This window comes from Chrysochloris asiatica, unplaced genomic scaffold (assembly GCF_000296735.1).
Source record: "Chrysochloris asiatica unplaced genomic scaffold, ChrAsi1.0 scaffold00120, whole genome shotgun sequence".
Taxonomy (NCBI): Eukaryota; Metazoa; Chordata; class Mammalia; order Afrosoricida; family Chrysochloridae; genus Chrysochloris; species Chrysochloris asiatica.
Genome location: NW_006408638.1, coordinates 8176960 through 8196295, shown reverse-complemented (window position 1 = coordinate 8196295; position 19336 = coordinate 8176960). Strand labels below are relative to the sequence as shown.

General features: G+C 34.5%; 1 protein-coding gene across 1 annotated transcript in view; it reads right to left on the bottom strand.

Moving 5' to 3' along the window:
* The window catches only part of ZPLD1 (zona pellucida-like domain containing 1), a 131451-nt gene that overhangs the window by 20574 nt on the left and 91541 nt on the right, over window positions 1-19336 (bottom strand). The window contains exons 4-6 of the mRNA XM_006868629.1: window positions 7459-7640; window positions 6745-6817; window positions 775-872 (exon numbers count right to left, since the gene is read on the bottom strand). Coding sequence (XP_006868691.1) covers window positions 775-872; window positions 6745-6817; window positions 7459-7640 — 353 coding nt within the window. The remainder of the gene's footprint in view (window positions 1-774; window positions 873-6744; window positions 6818-7458; window positions 7641-19336) is intronic.

Sequence of the window (19336 nt, the reverse complement as noted above, 5' to 3'; positions counted from 1 at the left end):
ATCGGACATTGTTTCGTTCTGCTGTGCATGGGGTCGCTATGAGTTGGTTCTAACTCGATGGCACCTGACAACAACAACAACAACATATTTCCAAAATCAAAAATACCAAGAAAAAAGAAAAGGAACAAGTAAAATAGAATTAAATTTCTAGAGTATATGAATCTTTTCAGGATGCAAATTTAAAATAATGCAAAAAATGCGAAGTCATTTATAAACGTGTTATTTTAGGACCAGGCTGGATCTTCAGTTTTTTAATTCCCTTTCAGTTTTGACCAGTCTGAATTTTTAAAGTAAACAACAGATTTTGGTTGTTGCAGGGATATTTCATAGAACTGTTTTATATAATTTTGACCTAGATCCTTATGCAAAGACTTATTTTAACTTTTTTTTAAATATATATTGAAGAGTAACATGCATAAATAAAAGTGCACAAATCATAAAGTAGTACTCATAAAGAAATTAACTCTGTTTAGTCACCTCTCAGTTGAAGATATAGAACAGTCTAGCATTCAAATTCTTCTCACATCCCCTTCCAACCTTTCCTCCTTCTTTATTGGAAGAATTGTTTATTTTCCAGTTAATCACATAAAATGTGTGTCATCCTTTAATCTTTGCATTTTTTTTTCTTTTTCTGTTTATTAGCATGTCTAAAATGAGTGGTGATGACACATTGTTTTAATTGAATTCCAAAATAAATCAGCTAACTTTATGATACATGAGGCTTTAGAATAACCCAATTGTTTTAACAAACAAAATGTAAGCTTATAAAAATACCTGCCATCCAGATTGGTGGCTTGTACAGCTGCATAAACTTTGGTTTTCAAGGGGAGTCCTATGCTTGGAATAATTAGCTGCTCTCGGTAGGTTGAATCCTAATTATGAAAAACCAAAAAATGTATCATATATCACAGCAAAAGCACAATTACCACTTAAAACAACAATGTTATAAGAAAAAAAGAGAAGGTATATCATCATTTTAAAATGCCACATAAATCTACAGAATTAACAGTTAAAAAAAAAATGTAGTTAGCCTCTAGGTTCTTTGGTACTGCTCTGAAACATTATCTGTGTAACAAATTAATTTTCATGCATGAATCTTTTACTTTCCATAATAGTCAATGGGTAATACTAAATTTCAATACTCATTAGTTAGTTTATTTAAATGACTGTTCTATTTTTAATCATATTTAACAACATTCAACATTCAACATTCAAATGTAATACCATTTGTTTAAATTCCATTAATACTTAATATGCAGTTTATTTAAATTACATCTACTTCAGTTTATGTCATTTACTGTTGGAATTGTAGGTCACTATACATTTGATAGTACTCCTGGCATGACACTTTGGGATCAGCACTGAATTGCGAACCACAGGTCAGCAGTTCAAACCTACCAGCTGCTCCTTGGAAAACATACACAGGATTGCTATGAGTCAAAACCAACTCAAAAGCACTTAACACCACCAACAACATACATTTGAATGTTGTTGTTGGTGTTAAGTGCCATCGAGTCGGTTCCGACCCATGGCGACCCTGAACAGGGTTTCCGAGGCTGTAAATCTTTACGGGAACAGAAAGCCTCCTCTTTCTCCCGCGGAACTGCTGGTAGTTTCAAATTGCTGACCCTGAGGCTAACAGCCCGATTCGTATGTAACCACTACTTTAGAACAGCAGAAATCAAGAAGTGAATATTATAATTTGAGGATAAAGAAAACAGTGTCCAATTAAAATAAAATAAAAATCTAACTAACTTTAAGCACTCTTACGTCATTTACCTTAAGGGAAAATTGTTCCCACCAAACTTAGTAACTCTAAGGGTATTATTATTTTGCAACAAAGGGAAGGTTTGGATGTTCATTATGAAATCCCAAAGTCATCAAGGAAAGTTTAAAACATGGAACATACTCGGTTTAAGATGCTTCACTTCTGAGGAAATTGTATTTATGTGGAGCATTTCATTCCAAATAAAACCAGATAGATGAGAGATAATATGACATATTTGGAAACCATTACCTTTTAGTCTCTTGTTTCCCATAGTTCTATAAATTACAATAGTTTCTCTAGATTTTGATAGGTAATATGTTCTTTCTTCCATTTTTTACCAAAAACTTTACTATTTTAATAGTAGGTAGTATTTTTATTTATGTTCTTTTGCTCCCTTTTCCAATCTATCGAAATAATTCACACTTAATTAACTATATGGCTCTCCCATATTTGCATCAGTATTGCCCAGAAGAATGTTTACTTTTTTACAAGTATTATACTTCTCAATCACTTGATCTAGTTGTGTTTAGTCATAAATCATCAAATTTCTTTCTGAAATAGCATTTGATTTGTTCTGACTTTTTCCTTATTTTTCTTAGAACCACACGTGTTCTTAAAATTAATTCTACTTATTTAATAATTTTCTGCAACTTATGTAACAATCATAATTCTCATAACTTTCCTTCAGATTTGCTGTTTCTGTAGCCTCTCAAAGGATACTGATATTCTGATACAACTCAAATATTCAAAGATGTCTTACTATCCATTTATTCACAGGAAAAAAAGAAAAAAAAAAAATGCTCTATTTACATGACACCAAACTAAGTACACAGTTCAACTTGAACAATCTGCATATACAAGAGGTATTCAAAAGTTCATGAAAAAGATGGAATTAAAAAGATAAAAGTATAAATTGTATTTCTCAACATAAACTCCATCAAGTTCAGCTATTTAGTCTATCCCTAAAGAATTGAGGGTCCCGGGAATAGAACAATGCCAATGCAGTAGCACAGTGGGTATGAGACGGGCTGTTAGTCTCAAGGTCAGCAGTTTGAAACTACCATCTGTTCCATGGAAGAAAGATGAGGCTTTCTGCTATCATAAAGATTTACAGCCTTGGAAACCCTATACAAGGTCACTATGAGCACGTTATCAGCTCCACGGCACACTACTATCAACAATAACTGGAAAAAAATGGGCCCTTTACTATTTTTTTAAAGACCAAAAGCAAAAAGAAGTCCTCAGGAGCCAAATCAGGACTGTAAGGAAGATACCTAATGATTTCCCACAAAAACTCTTGAAATATTGCCAGTTTTTTGCTAAAGCTTTGGCTAACTTTCTCAAAACACTTTCATAGTAAGCAGACTCTATTGGTTTTGGGTCCTCCAAAAATTGCTTTAAATATGTCAAAACTCTGTTTCCATGACCTTTGTTCTTGACTGGTCTAATGCTGCTTTGATTAGACCATTGTTTTGATTGTGATTTGTACTCAGGATCATACTTGTAAGATTATGTTTCTTCTCCTGTTAAAATTCTTCCCCCAAATTCTTCAGGATCTTGATCCCTCCTGTTCAAAATTTCCATTGAAAGCTCTGCTCTTATCTGTTGTGTTTGATCTGGACACAACAGTTTGTGCATCTATCAACCACGAAATTTGCTCATTTCTTCAGTGGGAATTGTGTAAGCTGAAACAGATGAGATGTCCATGGTGTTGGCTATTGTTCATCATCAGTTCTCTTCCATTAAGGCACAGACAAGACTAATTGTTTCCATGCAACTGATATAATGGTCTGTTGCTGTGAGTTTCATCTTCAACATTGCCTCATCCCCTCTGAAAATGAGCTATGCTAATTCTTTAGGGACAATATCCTCACTAACTTTTTGTAAAGCATCAGTGATTTCACCACTCTTCCATCTAAGTTTGATCATAAATTTGATATATATGTTTTTTTACTTCAATTTTAACAGAATTCATTTTGCGCTGATAGAGATTCTTTCAAACTGATGTCTTATCCTTTTTAGTGCCTCAAACTAGCTCCTGTTCAGATATGTGATAATAAGTTGTTGTTGTTAAGTGGTGTTGAGTCAGTTCTGACTCATAGAGACCTTATATAGAGTTTCCAACGAGCTGCTGGTATGTTTGAACTATCAACCTAATAATAAGTTAGTATGCATTTATTTTGGTGTAAAGAAACTTTGAAATCCATGCATAGTTTTAAAATAATGATTATTTGTCATAAGATTTTAAAAGACCTTTTCATATGGAAATCATATATTCAAAAGTCATTGCATATTACCATTATAATTTCCTGAGTATACTTACTGATTCTCAGGACACTTAGACAATAATTACTGTGCTGTATCTACATTAGATTTATCTTTTCTTCTTTAAATTACTAACCAGAGACTAAAAATATGAGTATGTAGTGATTTGTAATATAACTTTCCATCATGTCTAAAGATTAAAAAACCTCTGTATGTGTGCTAGGAAGAAATGACCCTTAATTGTCATTGAATGATATTTCATTGTAGAGGCTTAAATAAATTACATTTGGGTATCTAATTGTTAATGTTAATAAATATATAAATATGGTGTTGGTCCATTTAAAATATATCATTTTTTTCTAAAGTAAATTACTAATTTATTAATGTCATCTAATTTGGTAAAACACTATGATGGTAATACCATGTTCAAGAGTTATTTTATGGATAAATGGTTGAATTTGGTTTTAAACTTGGTTTTTAATTTTAATTTAATTTTTAATTCAACCACTATTAATATTTGTATTGAAAATTGGTTGAAAATGACTTTTAACCAAAGTTACTTCACTTATAGTATATAAAAATATAGTTACAGTTTCACCACAGAATTGAATACTTAGGTTATAAGTTTAAAAGCTCTTTGAAGGTTTATGTACATTGGCAATAGGCTACAATATTGTTTCAAAGGATAAAGGAAAGACATTAACAACAACACTCGCTTCAAATCAAGACTTCTAAAGTATTATTTACTACTTTTCCAAATAAGAGTGCAGTTTAATTTCACAGAAAATAATGGCATCATTAAGTGTCATGTGTATATATTTTTAATGTTTTTAATTTCAGAAATTCTCTTCATTGTTTAAGACAATTATAACAAATAATATTGAATCCATGCTTGTCACCTCAAATCTACCTCAGAGAGTGTGTACATATAAATCAGCAAATAGAAACTTTCCAATTTAAAGTTATTTGTATAAATACTGTCCAAAACAATAATAAATAGCTACCATATCAGGAATTAATATTGGCACAGTTTTGCTGAGTATTGTAGAACCAAGTAACTTGGCAACTTCTTCTTGTAGAAGAAAATTTGGAAATGACAGAAAAGCAATCTTCATTCCAACACATTTTAATTTGTTGTTTAGAACTCTGTGGTGTCAGAATACAAACTTATAAACATGAATTTTTTCTAAATGCCTTTGGAAAGTGTTCTACTACAATATTTATAGCTCATTATATGCAAAGTATAAAGCACTGACTTTTAAATCAGTTGCATGAATTACAACTCAGTGCCATGATGACATGAATAATAATGCAAAAAATCAGATTCATAATTCACAAAAGTGTTGGTTGATAGATTGAAAAATTGATATTTAAATCAGGCATTTAAAATGTATGAATAAATTTTTTTAATCAACATGAAAATATCATTTGGGGGATTAATGTTTCAGTTATAAATAGAAATCCATGTATTTTTCATGTTTTGCTGCCACTGTCCATATTTACATGACAAAACTTTAGACAAGTCCATGTAGTCAATCCAAATTATTTCACATATGACTGAATTGTCATAAGTCAAAACCAATATTGAAGATATTAATATACTCCATCACCAAGCATGCATTTAGAGGAGGGTCATTTGGACTTCCTCTGTCTCGTTATTACAAAAATATTAATCCCAAAACATTGACTCTATGTCTACACACATACATACACAGTGAGAGAGAAAAGAGAAATATGATTGTACACAGGCACACTGAATAACTATACAGACACATGTATGATATACAAGTAAAATCATTTATCAACTTTTTAAAAAATAACAGAGGTTTATTATGCCATTACAGCTGTAGGATCACTATGAGTCAGACTAGACTCAACAGCACTGTGTTGGTTTGTTTGTTTTTAAATCACTAAGTATGAAAAAAAAGTCCTAGCCACTGGACCAATAAGCAGCATTCATATAAATGGAGAAAAGATTGAAATTGTCAAAGACTACATTTTGCTTGGATCAACCATCAACACTCATGGAAGCAGCAGCCAAGAAATCAAATACTGCATTAGGTAAACTGCTGCACAATAGCTCTTTAAAGTGTTCAAGCGCAAACATGTCAGTTTGAGAATTAAGGTTGCACCTGACCCAAGCCATAGTATTTTCAATAATCTCATATGCATACATAAGTTGGATAGTCAATAAGGAAGACTGTAGAAGAATTGATGTATTTGAATAATGGTGTTGGAGGAGAATACTGAAAATACTAAGACTGCCCAAAGAATAAACAGATCTGGATTAGAAGGAGTACAACAAGAGTGCTCCTTCGAAGCCAGGATGGTCAGATTTCTTCTCTCATACTTCAGACATATTATCAGGAGGGACCAGTCACTGGAGAAAGATATCATGTTTGGTAAAGTGGAGGGTCAGAGAAAAAGAGGAAGACCACAGTGACAGCAGCAATGGGTCAGGCATAGCAACGATTGTGAGTTTGGCACAGGACTGGGCAATATTTCATTCTGTTGTTCACATGGTCCCTATGACTCGGTATTGACTCAATGCCCTAACAACAACAGCTACGAGTATGAAAATGTCATAAAGAGGGATAAATGTTACCAAAGTATAACAAAGTTAATATAGCTTTCAGTAGATTTTTATATAAAAGCTACTTGCTCCTCCGAACAGTGAAAGAGAAAATAACATGTCTCAAACATCAACTTACATTATAAAGAAGCAGGTTTAAAGTGCTGACAAATGTGCCATTGTTCTCTCTCACAGAAATAGCAGCTGAGGACCTAAAATAGAATTAGAAAAAGGAAAGCACTGATGAGATTTTTTAATTAAAAGTTTAAGTTATAGCTGGCCAATAGATTAAAAGTACTAAAATTCTTGAATAAGCCTGACGTATTTACCTAGTTGAGTACTATTTAAACCACTGAACAGATAAATAATTTAAAAGAAAGAGGCACCAGGTAAAGAAAAGCTGGTCTTTAAGATCTTTTGATTTATCAGTCTATCATTTTGCTTTTCGTTTTGCATTACATATTTGAGACTTTTGACAGAAAAACCTGGAATTTGAATCTGTCCATTGTTTTCGTCAATCTCATTAGAATAGAAGTTCAATCTCATTAGAATAGAAGTTCTTTGTTGTGTTTTGTTCCATTCTAGAGCACTGCATAGTGTATGTTGCTGTTATGTGCCTTTGAGTTGGTTTTGACTTATAGAGACCCTATACAGGGTTTCCAAGGAGCTATTGGTGGGTCTGAACCATCAACCTTGCAGTTAGCAGTCCAATGCTTATTCTACAGTTCTTATTACATTGTGCAAATGCAACCATTCTCAACAAATTCTACTATCTTCAGTTATCTCTTAAGGATCAGAAATGATTCAAACAAAATTTGAGTAATATGCAATATTGTACAAAATATAAACTTACGAAGCAAGCTGGGTATTATTAACCAGGTATTCCAATGGATAACTACAACTAAATTTGTAAAGAAGTCCAGGTAGATAGCTGATGATGGTTGGTGGATCTGGAGTATCAATATATCCTGAAATGTTTCCTATTTGTACTGAAGAAGCATTTCCGTAAGTACTGACTCCAGGAACTGTAGATACCTGTTAGAATGATAGATCAGTTTAAATGATGTTTTAATTGTAATATGTAAGGATTTTGAATTTATGCACACATAATACTACTTATAAGCGATTATATGTTCATTTTGGAGTCCTGGTGAGGTACACCAAGATAATGCACTGGACTACAGGGTCAGTTTGAACTGCGAGGTCGATGGTTCAACTCACCAGCAGCTCCTTGGAAACCCTATACAGGGTAGCAATGGGTCAAAAGCAACTCAACAGCACTTAATAACAACAATAGCATATATGCATTGTAACTAAGTTAAATTTTATATCTATCAAAGGCACTTTGTTTATATTTCATAAATAAGAAAGAAGACTGAGTTCAAAGTGTTGCAAGAAGCAATTGAAGAATTCACCAAAGATAAAGTCCAAATTCTGTGACATGGTTTATAAAACCCATGTTATTCAGGGACTATTTCCCACTTTAAATGATCCCTGATGCTACAGTGGTAAAGTACTCAGTTGTTTACCAAAAGGTCAGTGATTGGAATGCATAAGCCCCTCTAGGAAATAAGACCTGACAATCTGCTTCAATAAAGATTGCAGTCTTGGAAAACATACGGGGCGGTTCTACTCTGTCCTCTAAGAATTGACTCAGAAGCACACAACAGCAATGACATTTTTCATTTTAGCTTCATTTCTCCAGGTTTTGCCACTGATTAATAATGCTTCAGTCCTAAGTCTACTAATAAACCAGGACACTCATTGCTCTGGGGTTTTTGAATACTCCTTCAGTCTCGCTTCTCTCCCACTGCACCATGACACATTCGACTCTTCCCTGGGATCTCATGTTTCTCAGAAGCCAGTCACAACACAAGAGCAGACTACTTGCATGGCAGTTCCCTCATCCACAATCAGAGCTCTTTATGAGCAGTGGTGCTGTTGTCTACTTCATCATTATATCTTCAGCATAGGAAAAAGACCAACATCCAGGGGACTCATAAATAATTTTTGAGTATATGAAGGAAGGTCACAAATTTTCTGAGCATCTATTTTCTCATGGAAATGCCAAATCTCTCCCAAAATAAATAGCTCATAGTTGGATTTTAAAGATACTGCCAGAAGTTACATGGAAATATTGTCCATATGTGCATTTTTCTCGGGAAATAACATTTGGCTCTCATTATTGTTGTTGTTTCATGCCATTAAGTCAGTTCCAACTCATAGTGACCATATGCACAACAGGACAACACACTGTCCGCTTTTCTGTGCTATCCTCACAGCTGTTGGTACATTTGAACCCATTTTTGCTGCCATTCTGACAATCCATCTCCTTAGAAGCTTTCCTCTGTTTTTCTGTTCTACCACTTTTCCAAGCATGGTGTCCTTCTCCAGGGAGTGGCTGTTCCTGATAACAGGTCCAAAGTATGAAAGAGAAAGTTTCACCCTTCTGGGTTCTAAGGAACATTCTAACTGTACTTCTTTTTAGTTTTATTTTTTTTAAGCTTTTTATGGTGAATTGAATGAAGGTTTACAGAACAGATCATTAGTTTTCACATTCAACAAATCATATACTTTGCTTCATTATATGGTTGCAATCCTCTCCATGCACCAACAGTTAACAGCATTTACCTCTTTTCACTCCACCCACTGCAATCCTCTCTGTGTCTAAAAATATGGAACATTTCATGAATTTGCATGTCATCCTTGTGCAGGGGCCATGCTAATCTTCTCTGTATCATTCCAGTTTTAGTATACGTGCTGCCGAAGTAAGAACCTGATGATACTTCTTGCAACACAGATGTGCTTGTTCTTCTGAGAAGTCCATTGTTCTTTTGATATTCTTTAATTTAGGTGCAATACATAGTGAAGGTTGTAGTTTTTTTTATCTTCATAAGTAAGTGTTTTAAGTTTTTCCCACTATCAGCAAGGAGCTCTGACAGCGTAGTGGTTACAAATCAGGGTGGTAACCTCAAGATCCGAAGTCTGAAACTACCAGCTATTCTGTGAAAGAAAAATGAGGTTTTCTGTTCCAATAAAGATTTATAGTTTCAGAAACCCTATACAGGGTGGCTATGAGTCAGAACCAACTCCCTGGACCATAACCACCGAACACCACCACTTTCAGCAAGAAAGACTATATGGGAGGTTGTTGGGTGTTCTTCCAATCCTGTAGCCACATTATTCTTGATATTATCCAGTGTATTGGATTATTTATTCAGCATAAAGATTGAATAAGTATGGTGAATGACTACAACCCTGGTGTACACCTTTCCTGATTTTATTCAGTATTCCCTTGTTCTGTTCTAAAACTGTCTCTTGGTCTATGTACAGGTTCCTGATGAGCACAATTAAGTGCTCTGTATACTCATTCTTCACAATATTATCCATAGTTTGCCATGATCCACAGAGTCAAAAGCCTTTGCATAGTCAATAAAGCACAAGTAAACATCTTTCTACTATTTTCTGCATTCAGCCAATATCCATCTTATGTAAGCAATCACTGCATATCCTCTTCTGAGTCCAGATTTAATTTCTGGCAGGGCCTTGTAGACGTACTATTGGAACCATTTTTTAATTATCTTCAGCAAAGTTTTACTTACATACAATGTTAATTATATTATTTGATGATATCCATATTCCATCGGGTCACCTCTGTCTGGAATGGGCATATACATGGCTCTCTTCCCAATGATTGATTAGGTAGCTATCTTCAAAATATCTTGACATAGATGAGGCCCTTCTGTGTATTTCTTCAATTCCTGGATCCTTGCTTTTCACCAAAAATTTCTTTGCAGCTTGAACTTCATCCTTCAGTACCATTGTTTCTTGATCATATGCTTCCTCTTAACATGGTTGATCACATCAACCTTTACTTTTGATATAGGGATTCTGTGTATTCCTGCCATCTTCTCTTGATGCTTTCTGTATCATTCCAAAAATTGCCCACAGAATCCTTCAATGTTACAAGTGAAGGCTTCATGTTATTCTTCAGTTTTTTCAGCTTGAGCAATTCTTAATGAAATTTTCCATTTTGGTTTCTCTAATCTCCCTAAAATTTAAAAATCATTGCCCAAAAAATATAGTTTCTTCCACCAGGTGAAATATAATAAGGTAGTCAATAAAACTATTTAATAGTCATTACTATGACTTCTGAACAAGGACAACCAAACAAGGACTGATTCATTTGAATTGAAGTGTTTGTGAAGAATATTGAATATAACATGGACTGCCGGAAGAATGAGCACATTTATCCTGAAAAAAGCACAGCCAAATTATTTCATTGTTGTTTTTAGGTGTCTTTGAGTCAATTCCAACTCATAGTGACTGTGTAGAGAGTTTCTGAAGAGCAGCTGATGAATTTGAACCATTGTTCTTGTGGTTCAAACCGACCTTTCAGTCCAGTGCATTATACCACAGCACCATACCAGGATACCTTAGAAGTAAGGAATTCAAGACTGCACCTTATATACTTTGAATATTTTATCAGGAAGGATCAGTCCCTGAAGAAGGATACCATGCTTGGCAAAGCAGAGGTTCAGCAACAAGAGGAAGAACTCAGCAAGATGTATTGACACAGTGGCTGCAACAATGGGTTTAAACATGCAATAATTGTGAAGATGGAGCAAGACCAGGAAGCATTTCGTTCTATTATACATAGGGTTACTCATAGATATAACTATAGGTGTAAATGTAGATATGGAGTCCTAGTGTGGACCTATAGGATAAGCATTAGATTGCTAACTGCAAAGTTAGTGATTGAAATCCACAAGGGACATTTCTGCGTACATTTATCTTTTACTTTTTTTAAAAAATCTATATAAGTCTGTTATAAAATTAGTATACAAGGAAGCTTCAAAGAGTTCATGTAAAATGGAATTAAAAGGTTTTGAAATGAAAGTTTTCAAGAACTTTTTAAACACTCTCCTTTATAGCTATATCTTTCTCTATATATGTTGTTTTGGTTGCATGCCATGAAGTCAATTCTGACCCTGTATAGGATTTTGAAGGACAGACTGACTGATCTTCATGTAGGCTCTCTCCAACAAAGAAACACAGACATTTAGTAATCAACTTGTCTCATCATCCTGAGACTCATTTCATAACCTTTCTGAACAAAATTTACACAGATGAATAAACATTTTTAATAAAAATACTCAACACTATACTGTTGTTAAGTGCCATAGAATTGTTTTCAACTCATATAAAACTTGTATAGGATTTCCAAGGAGCAGCTGGTGGGTTTGAACTACCAAACTTGCAGTTTCAATCTAATGTTTATCCTGCAGCGCCATACCAGGACTCCAAACAATAACTAGTGATAGCAAAAATCAGTTTCTCATACTTCTCTGGCCTAAATCATCACACTCATATCTCCTCATTAAGTTTATTATAATTTACCTTTAAGATTATATTTAAACAAGTCATATGAAAAATATTGCAATTTCATTGTAGTGCAATATTCTTGTTTGTCACCATAAATTCCAACTCACGGTGGCCTTTTATTCTACAGAGTTGAATTGTACTCCAAAGAGTTTTCAAAGCTCTGGTCTTTCAGAAGTAGACTGCCAGTAATAACATCAGGCTACTATGGATGAGTTTAGAACACTAACATGTCAATTAGCTGTCCAATGTTTAACCATTTGCACCACAAAGAGACTATTTAATGTAACAATTGCTGTTGTTGTTAAGTATCCTGTGGTCCAGTCAGTTATGACACATAGTGACCTTCTACAGGGAATGTACAGAGTATGAATCTGGGAAAACTGGAAGTTTTCAAAAGTGAAATGGAATGCATAAACATCAAATATCTTAAGCATTAGTCAGCTGAAACGGACTTGTATTGGCTATTTTGAATCTGACAACTACATGGTTTACTATGCCGGGAATGACAAATTGAAGAGGAATGGTGTTGCATTATTCATCAAAAAGAACATACACAATCAGTCATGAGGTACAACGCTGTCTGTGTTAGGATAATATCCATGTGCTTACAAGGAAGCCCAGTTAAAATCACTATTATTCACATTTATGCACCAACCACTAAAGCCAATGAGGATGAAATAGAAGAATTGTACCAACTTCTTCAATCTGAAATTGATCAAACATGAAATCAAGGTGTATTGATCATTACTGGTGATTGGAATGCAAAGGTTGGGAACAAAGAAGAAGGATCAGTAGCTGGAAAATATGGCTTTGGTGATAGAAATGATGCTAGAGAATGCATGATATAATTCTGCAAAACCAATGATTTGTTCATTTCAAACACCTTCATTAGACAGCATAAGAGACGACTATACACATGGACCTCACCAGATGGAATGCATAGAAATCAAATTGACTACATCTGTGGAAAGAGATGATGGAAAAGCTCCATATCATCAGTCAAAACAAGGCCAGGGGCAGACTGTGGAACAGACCATCAATTACTCATATGCAAATTCAAACTGAAGCTGAAGAAAATGAAAACAAGTCCACGAAAGCCAAAATTATTGTTGTTGTTGTCAGATGCCATCAAGTTGGAACTGACTCATAGCGACCCCATGCACAGCAGAACGAAACAATGTCCAATCCTGGGCCAACCCCACCACCACTTCGACACTTGATGCCATCAATGATGCCACCTAGCCAATCCATCTCGTTGGGGGTCTTCCTCTTTTTCTCTGACACTCCATCTTACCTAGCATGACATCCTTTTCCAGCAACTGTTCCCTCCTGACAATATGTCCAATATATGAAAGAGGAAAACTTAGCCATCCTGGCCTCCAAGGAGCACTCTGTTTGCACGTCTTCCAAAACAGATCTATTGGTTCTTTTAGCAGCATACAGAGTAAATAATTATGATGAAAGAACAGCATTCATATTGTACAGATTTGTTTGTTCTTCTGGCAGATCATAGTACTTTTAATATTCTCCAACACCATAACTCAAATACATTGATTCTTCTAAGGGCTTCCTTACTCATTGTCCAACTTTCACATGGATATGAGGCTACTGAAAACACTATGGCCTGGGTCAAGTGCTCCTTAGTTCTCAAACTGACATCTTTACTTAATACAAATTATCTTTGATTTCTTAACTGCTGCTTCCACGAGTGTTGTTGGTGGATCCAAGAAAATGACGTCTTTGACAACATCCGTTTTTGCTCCTTATCATGATATTATTTATTCATCAGTGGTGAGCATTTTTGTTTTCTTTACATTGAAGTCCAACCCATACTGAAAGTTGAGGTCTTTGATCTTCATTAGTAAGTATTTTAAGTCCTCTTCACTTTCAGCAACCAAGATTGTATCATATGCATACCAAAGATTGCTAATGATTGCTAATTGCTAAGATTGCTAATCCAATCCTGATACCATGTTCTTCTTCATATAATCCAGCTCTCAGATTATTTGCTCAGCATACAGGTTAAATAAATATGGTGAAATAACACAACATTGGCGCACACCTTACCTAGTGTCCCCTTGCTCTGTTTGAATGATTGCCTTTTGGTCTATATACAGGTTGTTCATGAGCACAATTAAATTTTCTGGAATATTCATTCTTCAAATGCTATCTATAGCATGTCATGATCCACACAGTCAAATGTCTTTGTAGAGTTAATAAAACCCAAGTAAACATCTTCCTAGTATTCTCTGCTTTCAGTCAAGATTCTTCCAACATCATATCAGCAACCTCTGGCAGTTCCCTGTCAATATACATTACAGTTATTTATTTATTTATTTATTTTTAGCAAAATTATACTTGTACATGACATTAATGATATTGTCTGATTCCATTGGGTTACCTATGTTTGGAACAGCTACAAATATGGATCTTTTTCAATTAATTGGCCAAGAAGCTGTCTTCCAAATATTGTGGCACAGATGACTGAGTGATTCCAGTGCTGCATTAGTTTATTGAAACATTAAAATTTGTATTCCACTATTTCCTGGAGCATTGTTCTTTGACAATATCCTCAGTGCACCTTGCACTTTTTCCTTCAGTACTATTGACCTTGATTATACACTACCTCTTGAAATAGTTTAACAGTGACTATTTCTGTTTAACTGTATATTCCTTCCAACTTCTTTTGATGCTTTCAGCATCATTAAATATTTTGCCTATCATTGAAATATCCTTAGATATTTCGAGTCAAGGCTTGAAATTTTTCCTCAGTTCTTTCAGCTTGAGAAATGCTGAGCATGTTCTTCCCTTTTGGTCTTCTAACTCTAGGTCTCTGCAAGACTTTGTCTTCTGAAGTTGCTCTTTGAAATTTTCTATTCAGCTCTTTTACCTTCTCACGTCTTCCATTGCTTTAGCGTCTCTACACTGGAGAGAAAGTTTCTGACATACATTTTGGTATTTTCCTTCATTCTTTTCTTTTTAATAATCGTTTGCTTTCTTCCTGTGAGATATTGCTGATGTCATTCCACAATTCTTCTGGTCTTTGGTCAATAGTATCTAGTGAACAAAATCTGTTCGTGATATGGTCTTTAAATTCAAGGTAATATTTTGGCTTTTGTGGACTTGTTTTAATTTTCTTCAACTTCAGTGTGAACTTGCATTATGAGTAATTGATGATCTCCACAGTCTTCCCATAGCCTTGTTTTGGCCAGTGATATGGAGGTTTTATATGGTCTCTTTTCACAGATACAGTCAATTTTATTTCTGTGTATTCCATCTGGTGAAGTCCATGTGTATAGTCGTCCTTTATGTTGTTTATAAAGCAAAAGTCATTAGTCTTGCAAAATTCAATCATGTGATTGATCTCTATCATTGTTTTCATCACCAAGGCCATATTTTCCAACTATTGATACTTTATCTTTGTTTAAAACCTTTGAATTCCAATTACCAGGAATTACCAATACATCTTGATTGCATGTTTGATCAATTTCAGACTGAAGAAGTTGGTTTGTTGAAATTAGGTGTCATTGAGTCATTATCGACTCATAGTGACCCTATGTACAACAGAACAAAACACTGCCTAGTCCTGGGCCAACCTCACAATTGTTGCCACACTTGAGCCCATTGATGCTGCCACTTTGACAATCCATCTTTCTGGGGGTCCTCTTCTTTTTCTCTGACCCTCCAACTTATCAAACATAATATCCTTCTCCAGTGACTGGTTCCTCCTGACAATATGTCCAAAGTATGAGAGACGAACTTTGGCCAGCCTGATCTCCAAGGAACACTCTGGCTGCACTTCTACCAACACAGATTTGTTGGTTCTTTTGGCATCCAATGACTCTTTCAGTATTCTCCTCCAACACCATAAATAAAACGCATCAATTCTTCTATGGTCTTTCTTATTCAGTGTCTAGCTTCCACATGAATATGAGATTATTGAAAATATCATAGCTTAAGTCAGGTGCACCTTAGTCCTCAAGCTGACATCTTTGCTCTTCAACACTATAAAAAAGATCTTGTGCAGCATATTTGCCTAAGCAATACATCATCTGATTTCTTGACTGATGCTTCCATGAGTGTTGATAGTTGATCCAAAAAGAATGAAGTCCTTGACAACTTCAATCTTTTCTCCATTGATAAGAATGTTATTTATTGGTCCAGTGGTGAGGATTTTTGTTTTCTTTACATTGCTATCCATACTGAAGGCTGTGGTGTTTGATCTTCATCAGTAAATACTTTAAGTCCTCTTCACTTTTAGCAAGCAAGGTTGCATCATCATCAGTTGGTAGAATTCTTCAATTTCATCATTACTTGTCTTAGTGATTGGTGTATAAATTTAAATAGTGATATTAACTGATCTTCCTTGTAGGCAAATAATTCTAGAAGCTGTAGTATATGAAGAAAATGTTAATAGAATGTAACAAGACTCATTAGGCATATGAACATTATTTGATCACAGACGACATTATACTTCAAGATAATTTTTGAAATGGTCTTTTTGATGATAAATGTGACACCACTCTTCAATTTGTCATTCCCAGCATGTAATTGTTAGATTCAAAATTGCCAATTCCCATCAATTTCACATTATATTTTCTAGTATGTCAATCTACATACATTCCATTTAATTTTGACAAATTCCAATTTTCCTAGATTCATCCTTCACACTAATTTCATGCTAATGGATGTTTATAGCAGTTTTTGTTCATTCTGAGCTGTCCCTATCAGCAAATGAACGTTCTGAAATATGTATTCCATTTAATTCATCATGGTTAACTCTTCTTTGAGGAGGCAACTCTTCCCCAGTCATAATTTGAGTGTCTTTCAACATGAGTGCCTCATCTTCTGGCGTTATAACTGACAATATTCTGCTATTATTCATCATGTTTCTATATTGAATATTTTGGTGCTGACAATTACCCACTGCTATCCATAAGGTTTTAAGTAGTTAAACATTCAGAAATAGTCTGGATCACCTTCCTTGTCTGTCTTAGTCTGGAAGCTCAGCTGAAACCTGTCCAACCTGGGTGATCCTGCTGGTATTTAAAACACCATTGCATAACTTCCAGCATCACAACAACACACTATCACATTTCAACAAACTGAACAGACAAACAGCTGATCTGCTAGGTCATTTAATTATAAGGCAGAGAAGTCAGCTAAGAAGGTTATGGTGACTGTTTTTGGTATTCCAAAGTTCTCATCTTGATATATCCTCAAAGGACCCAAGATTGTCATGGGGGCTTAATGTGAAGTTTTAAGAAAATTGAAAACTGTGGGTGTGAAAAAGGACACTGATAAATATTTTTTTCCATCATGACAACAAACTTGCTCATTCTTGAAAGGTAATAATTTCTGTCCTCTAAGAATTTTGTTGGGAAAATTTACCCCATTCACTTTACAGCCTTGATCTTGCTTCTTCAGACTTCTTTTTGTTCTCAGAACTCAAAGAACATTGAAAAGAAACATTTGAATCTATCCTTGTTTATTACTATAGCATAATGCACTGGACAAAAGGTCAGTTTGAACTACAAGGTTTGTGGTTCAAACTCACCGGCTCCCCATCAGAAACCCTATACAAGGTCATTATGAGTTTGAATCGACTTGACAGCACTTAACAACAACAAGCTGCCAAAGCTAACATTGTGACATGATGTAAATCAAAGAGCATAGAATGCTTTGGAAAGCAAAAGACAGATGGAAACACTTTCCTCAGAAATAAATAGAATAGACCAAGGATATATCAAGAAACAATAGTTAACGAGATATTTTTGCTTAATAAAAATTTGTATGATTTCGTAGCACTACTTTTAGCCTTACAGTCATATTATAATGAAATGTGAAATGATAAGGAGTTAGAAAGCCAAAAAGGAGAACATGCTCAGCATTTCCCAAACTGAGAAAAAAATGCATTTCTCAATACTGAAGGATTTTTTAAGGAAAATATTGAGCAACACAGGGGGGGAAAAAAAATGAAGATGCAAGGAATACAAAGAATCACTGTACCAAAAATAATTGATAGATGTGGAGTTATTTCAGAATGTACCATATGATCAAAAATCAATGATATTGCAGGAAAAAGCCTAATCTCTACTGGGAACATTGGCCAAAAACAAAGTTCCAGGAATTGAGATGTTTTAATGGAAGGATGTAATCCTGGAAGCACTCACTTGTCTATGCCAAGAATTTTGAAGACAGATAACTGGTTAGCAGTTGGAAGAGATCTATGTTTTTACAAGTTGCATAAGAAAGGTGATTCACCAGAATGTGGAAACTATAGAACAGTATCATTAATATCACACTCAAGTAAAATTTTGCTGAAGACAATTAAAAAATGGTGCAACAGAACATTGGCAGGGAAAATCCAGAAATTCAAGACATATTCAGAAGATAACATGGAACGAGGAATTAACATTGCTGATGTTAAAAGAATAGATTGCCAAAAAGTTGTTCAAATATGTTTTATTAACTATACAATTCAACTGTGTGGATCATAACAAATTATGGATAACATTGAGAAGAACCGGAATTCCAAAGCACTTATTATGTTCATAGATAAAAAGGCTATTATTGGAACAGAATAAGGGGATAGTTCATGGTTTAAAATCAGGAAAGGTACACACCAGGGTTGTATTATTTCACCATACTTACTTAATTTGTATGCTGAGCAAATAATTCAAGAAGCTATACTATATAAAGAACATGTCATTAAGACATAAGGAAACTAATTAAAAGCATGTGATTTACATATGACACAACTTTACTTACTGAAAGTGAATAGAACTTGAAGCATGTACTAATGAAGATCAAATCTACAGGCTTCAATATAGATTACACCTCAACAGAAAGAAAGCAAAAACCCTCATAATGGGACAAATAAGCAACATCATGATAAATGAAGTAAATGTTAACATTATCAAGCATTTCATTTTACTGAGATCCATAATCAATGTCCATAAAAGCAGTAGTTAAGAAATTAAATGACATATTGCATGGGGAAAATCTGCTACAAAAACTCCTCTATAAATTATTAAAAAACAAAGATATCACTTTGAAGACTAAGGTGAAACTCATTCAAGTTATAGAATTTTCAGTCACCTCATGTGCATGTGATAGCTGAACAATGAATAAGAGTCCAAAGAAGAAATGATACATTTGAATTTTGTTGTTGGCAAGGAATGTTGACTATGCCTTGTACTTCAAGAGGAAGAAACAAATATTGGAAGAAATACAACAATGATGCTCCAAAAAAACAAGGATGGTGAGACTTGATCTAAAGTACTTTAGCCATGTTATCAGGAAGGACCAATCCCTGGAGAAAGATACAATGTGTGGGAAAATAG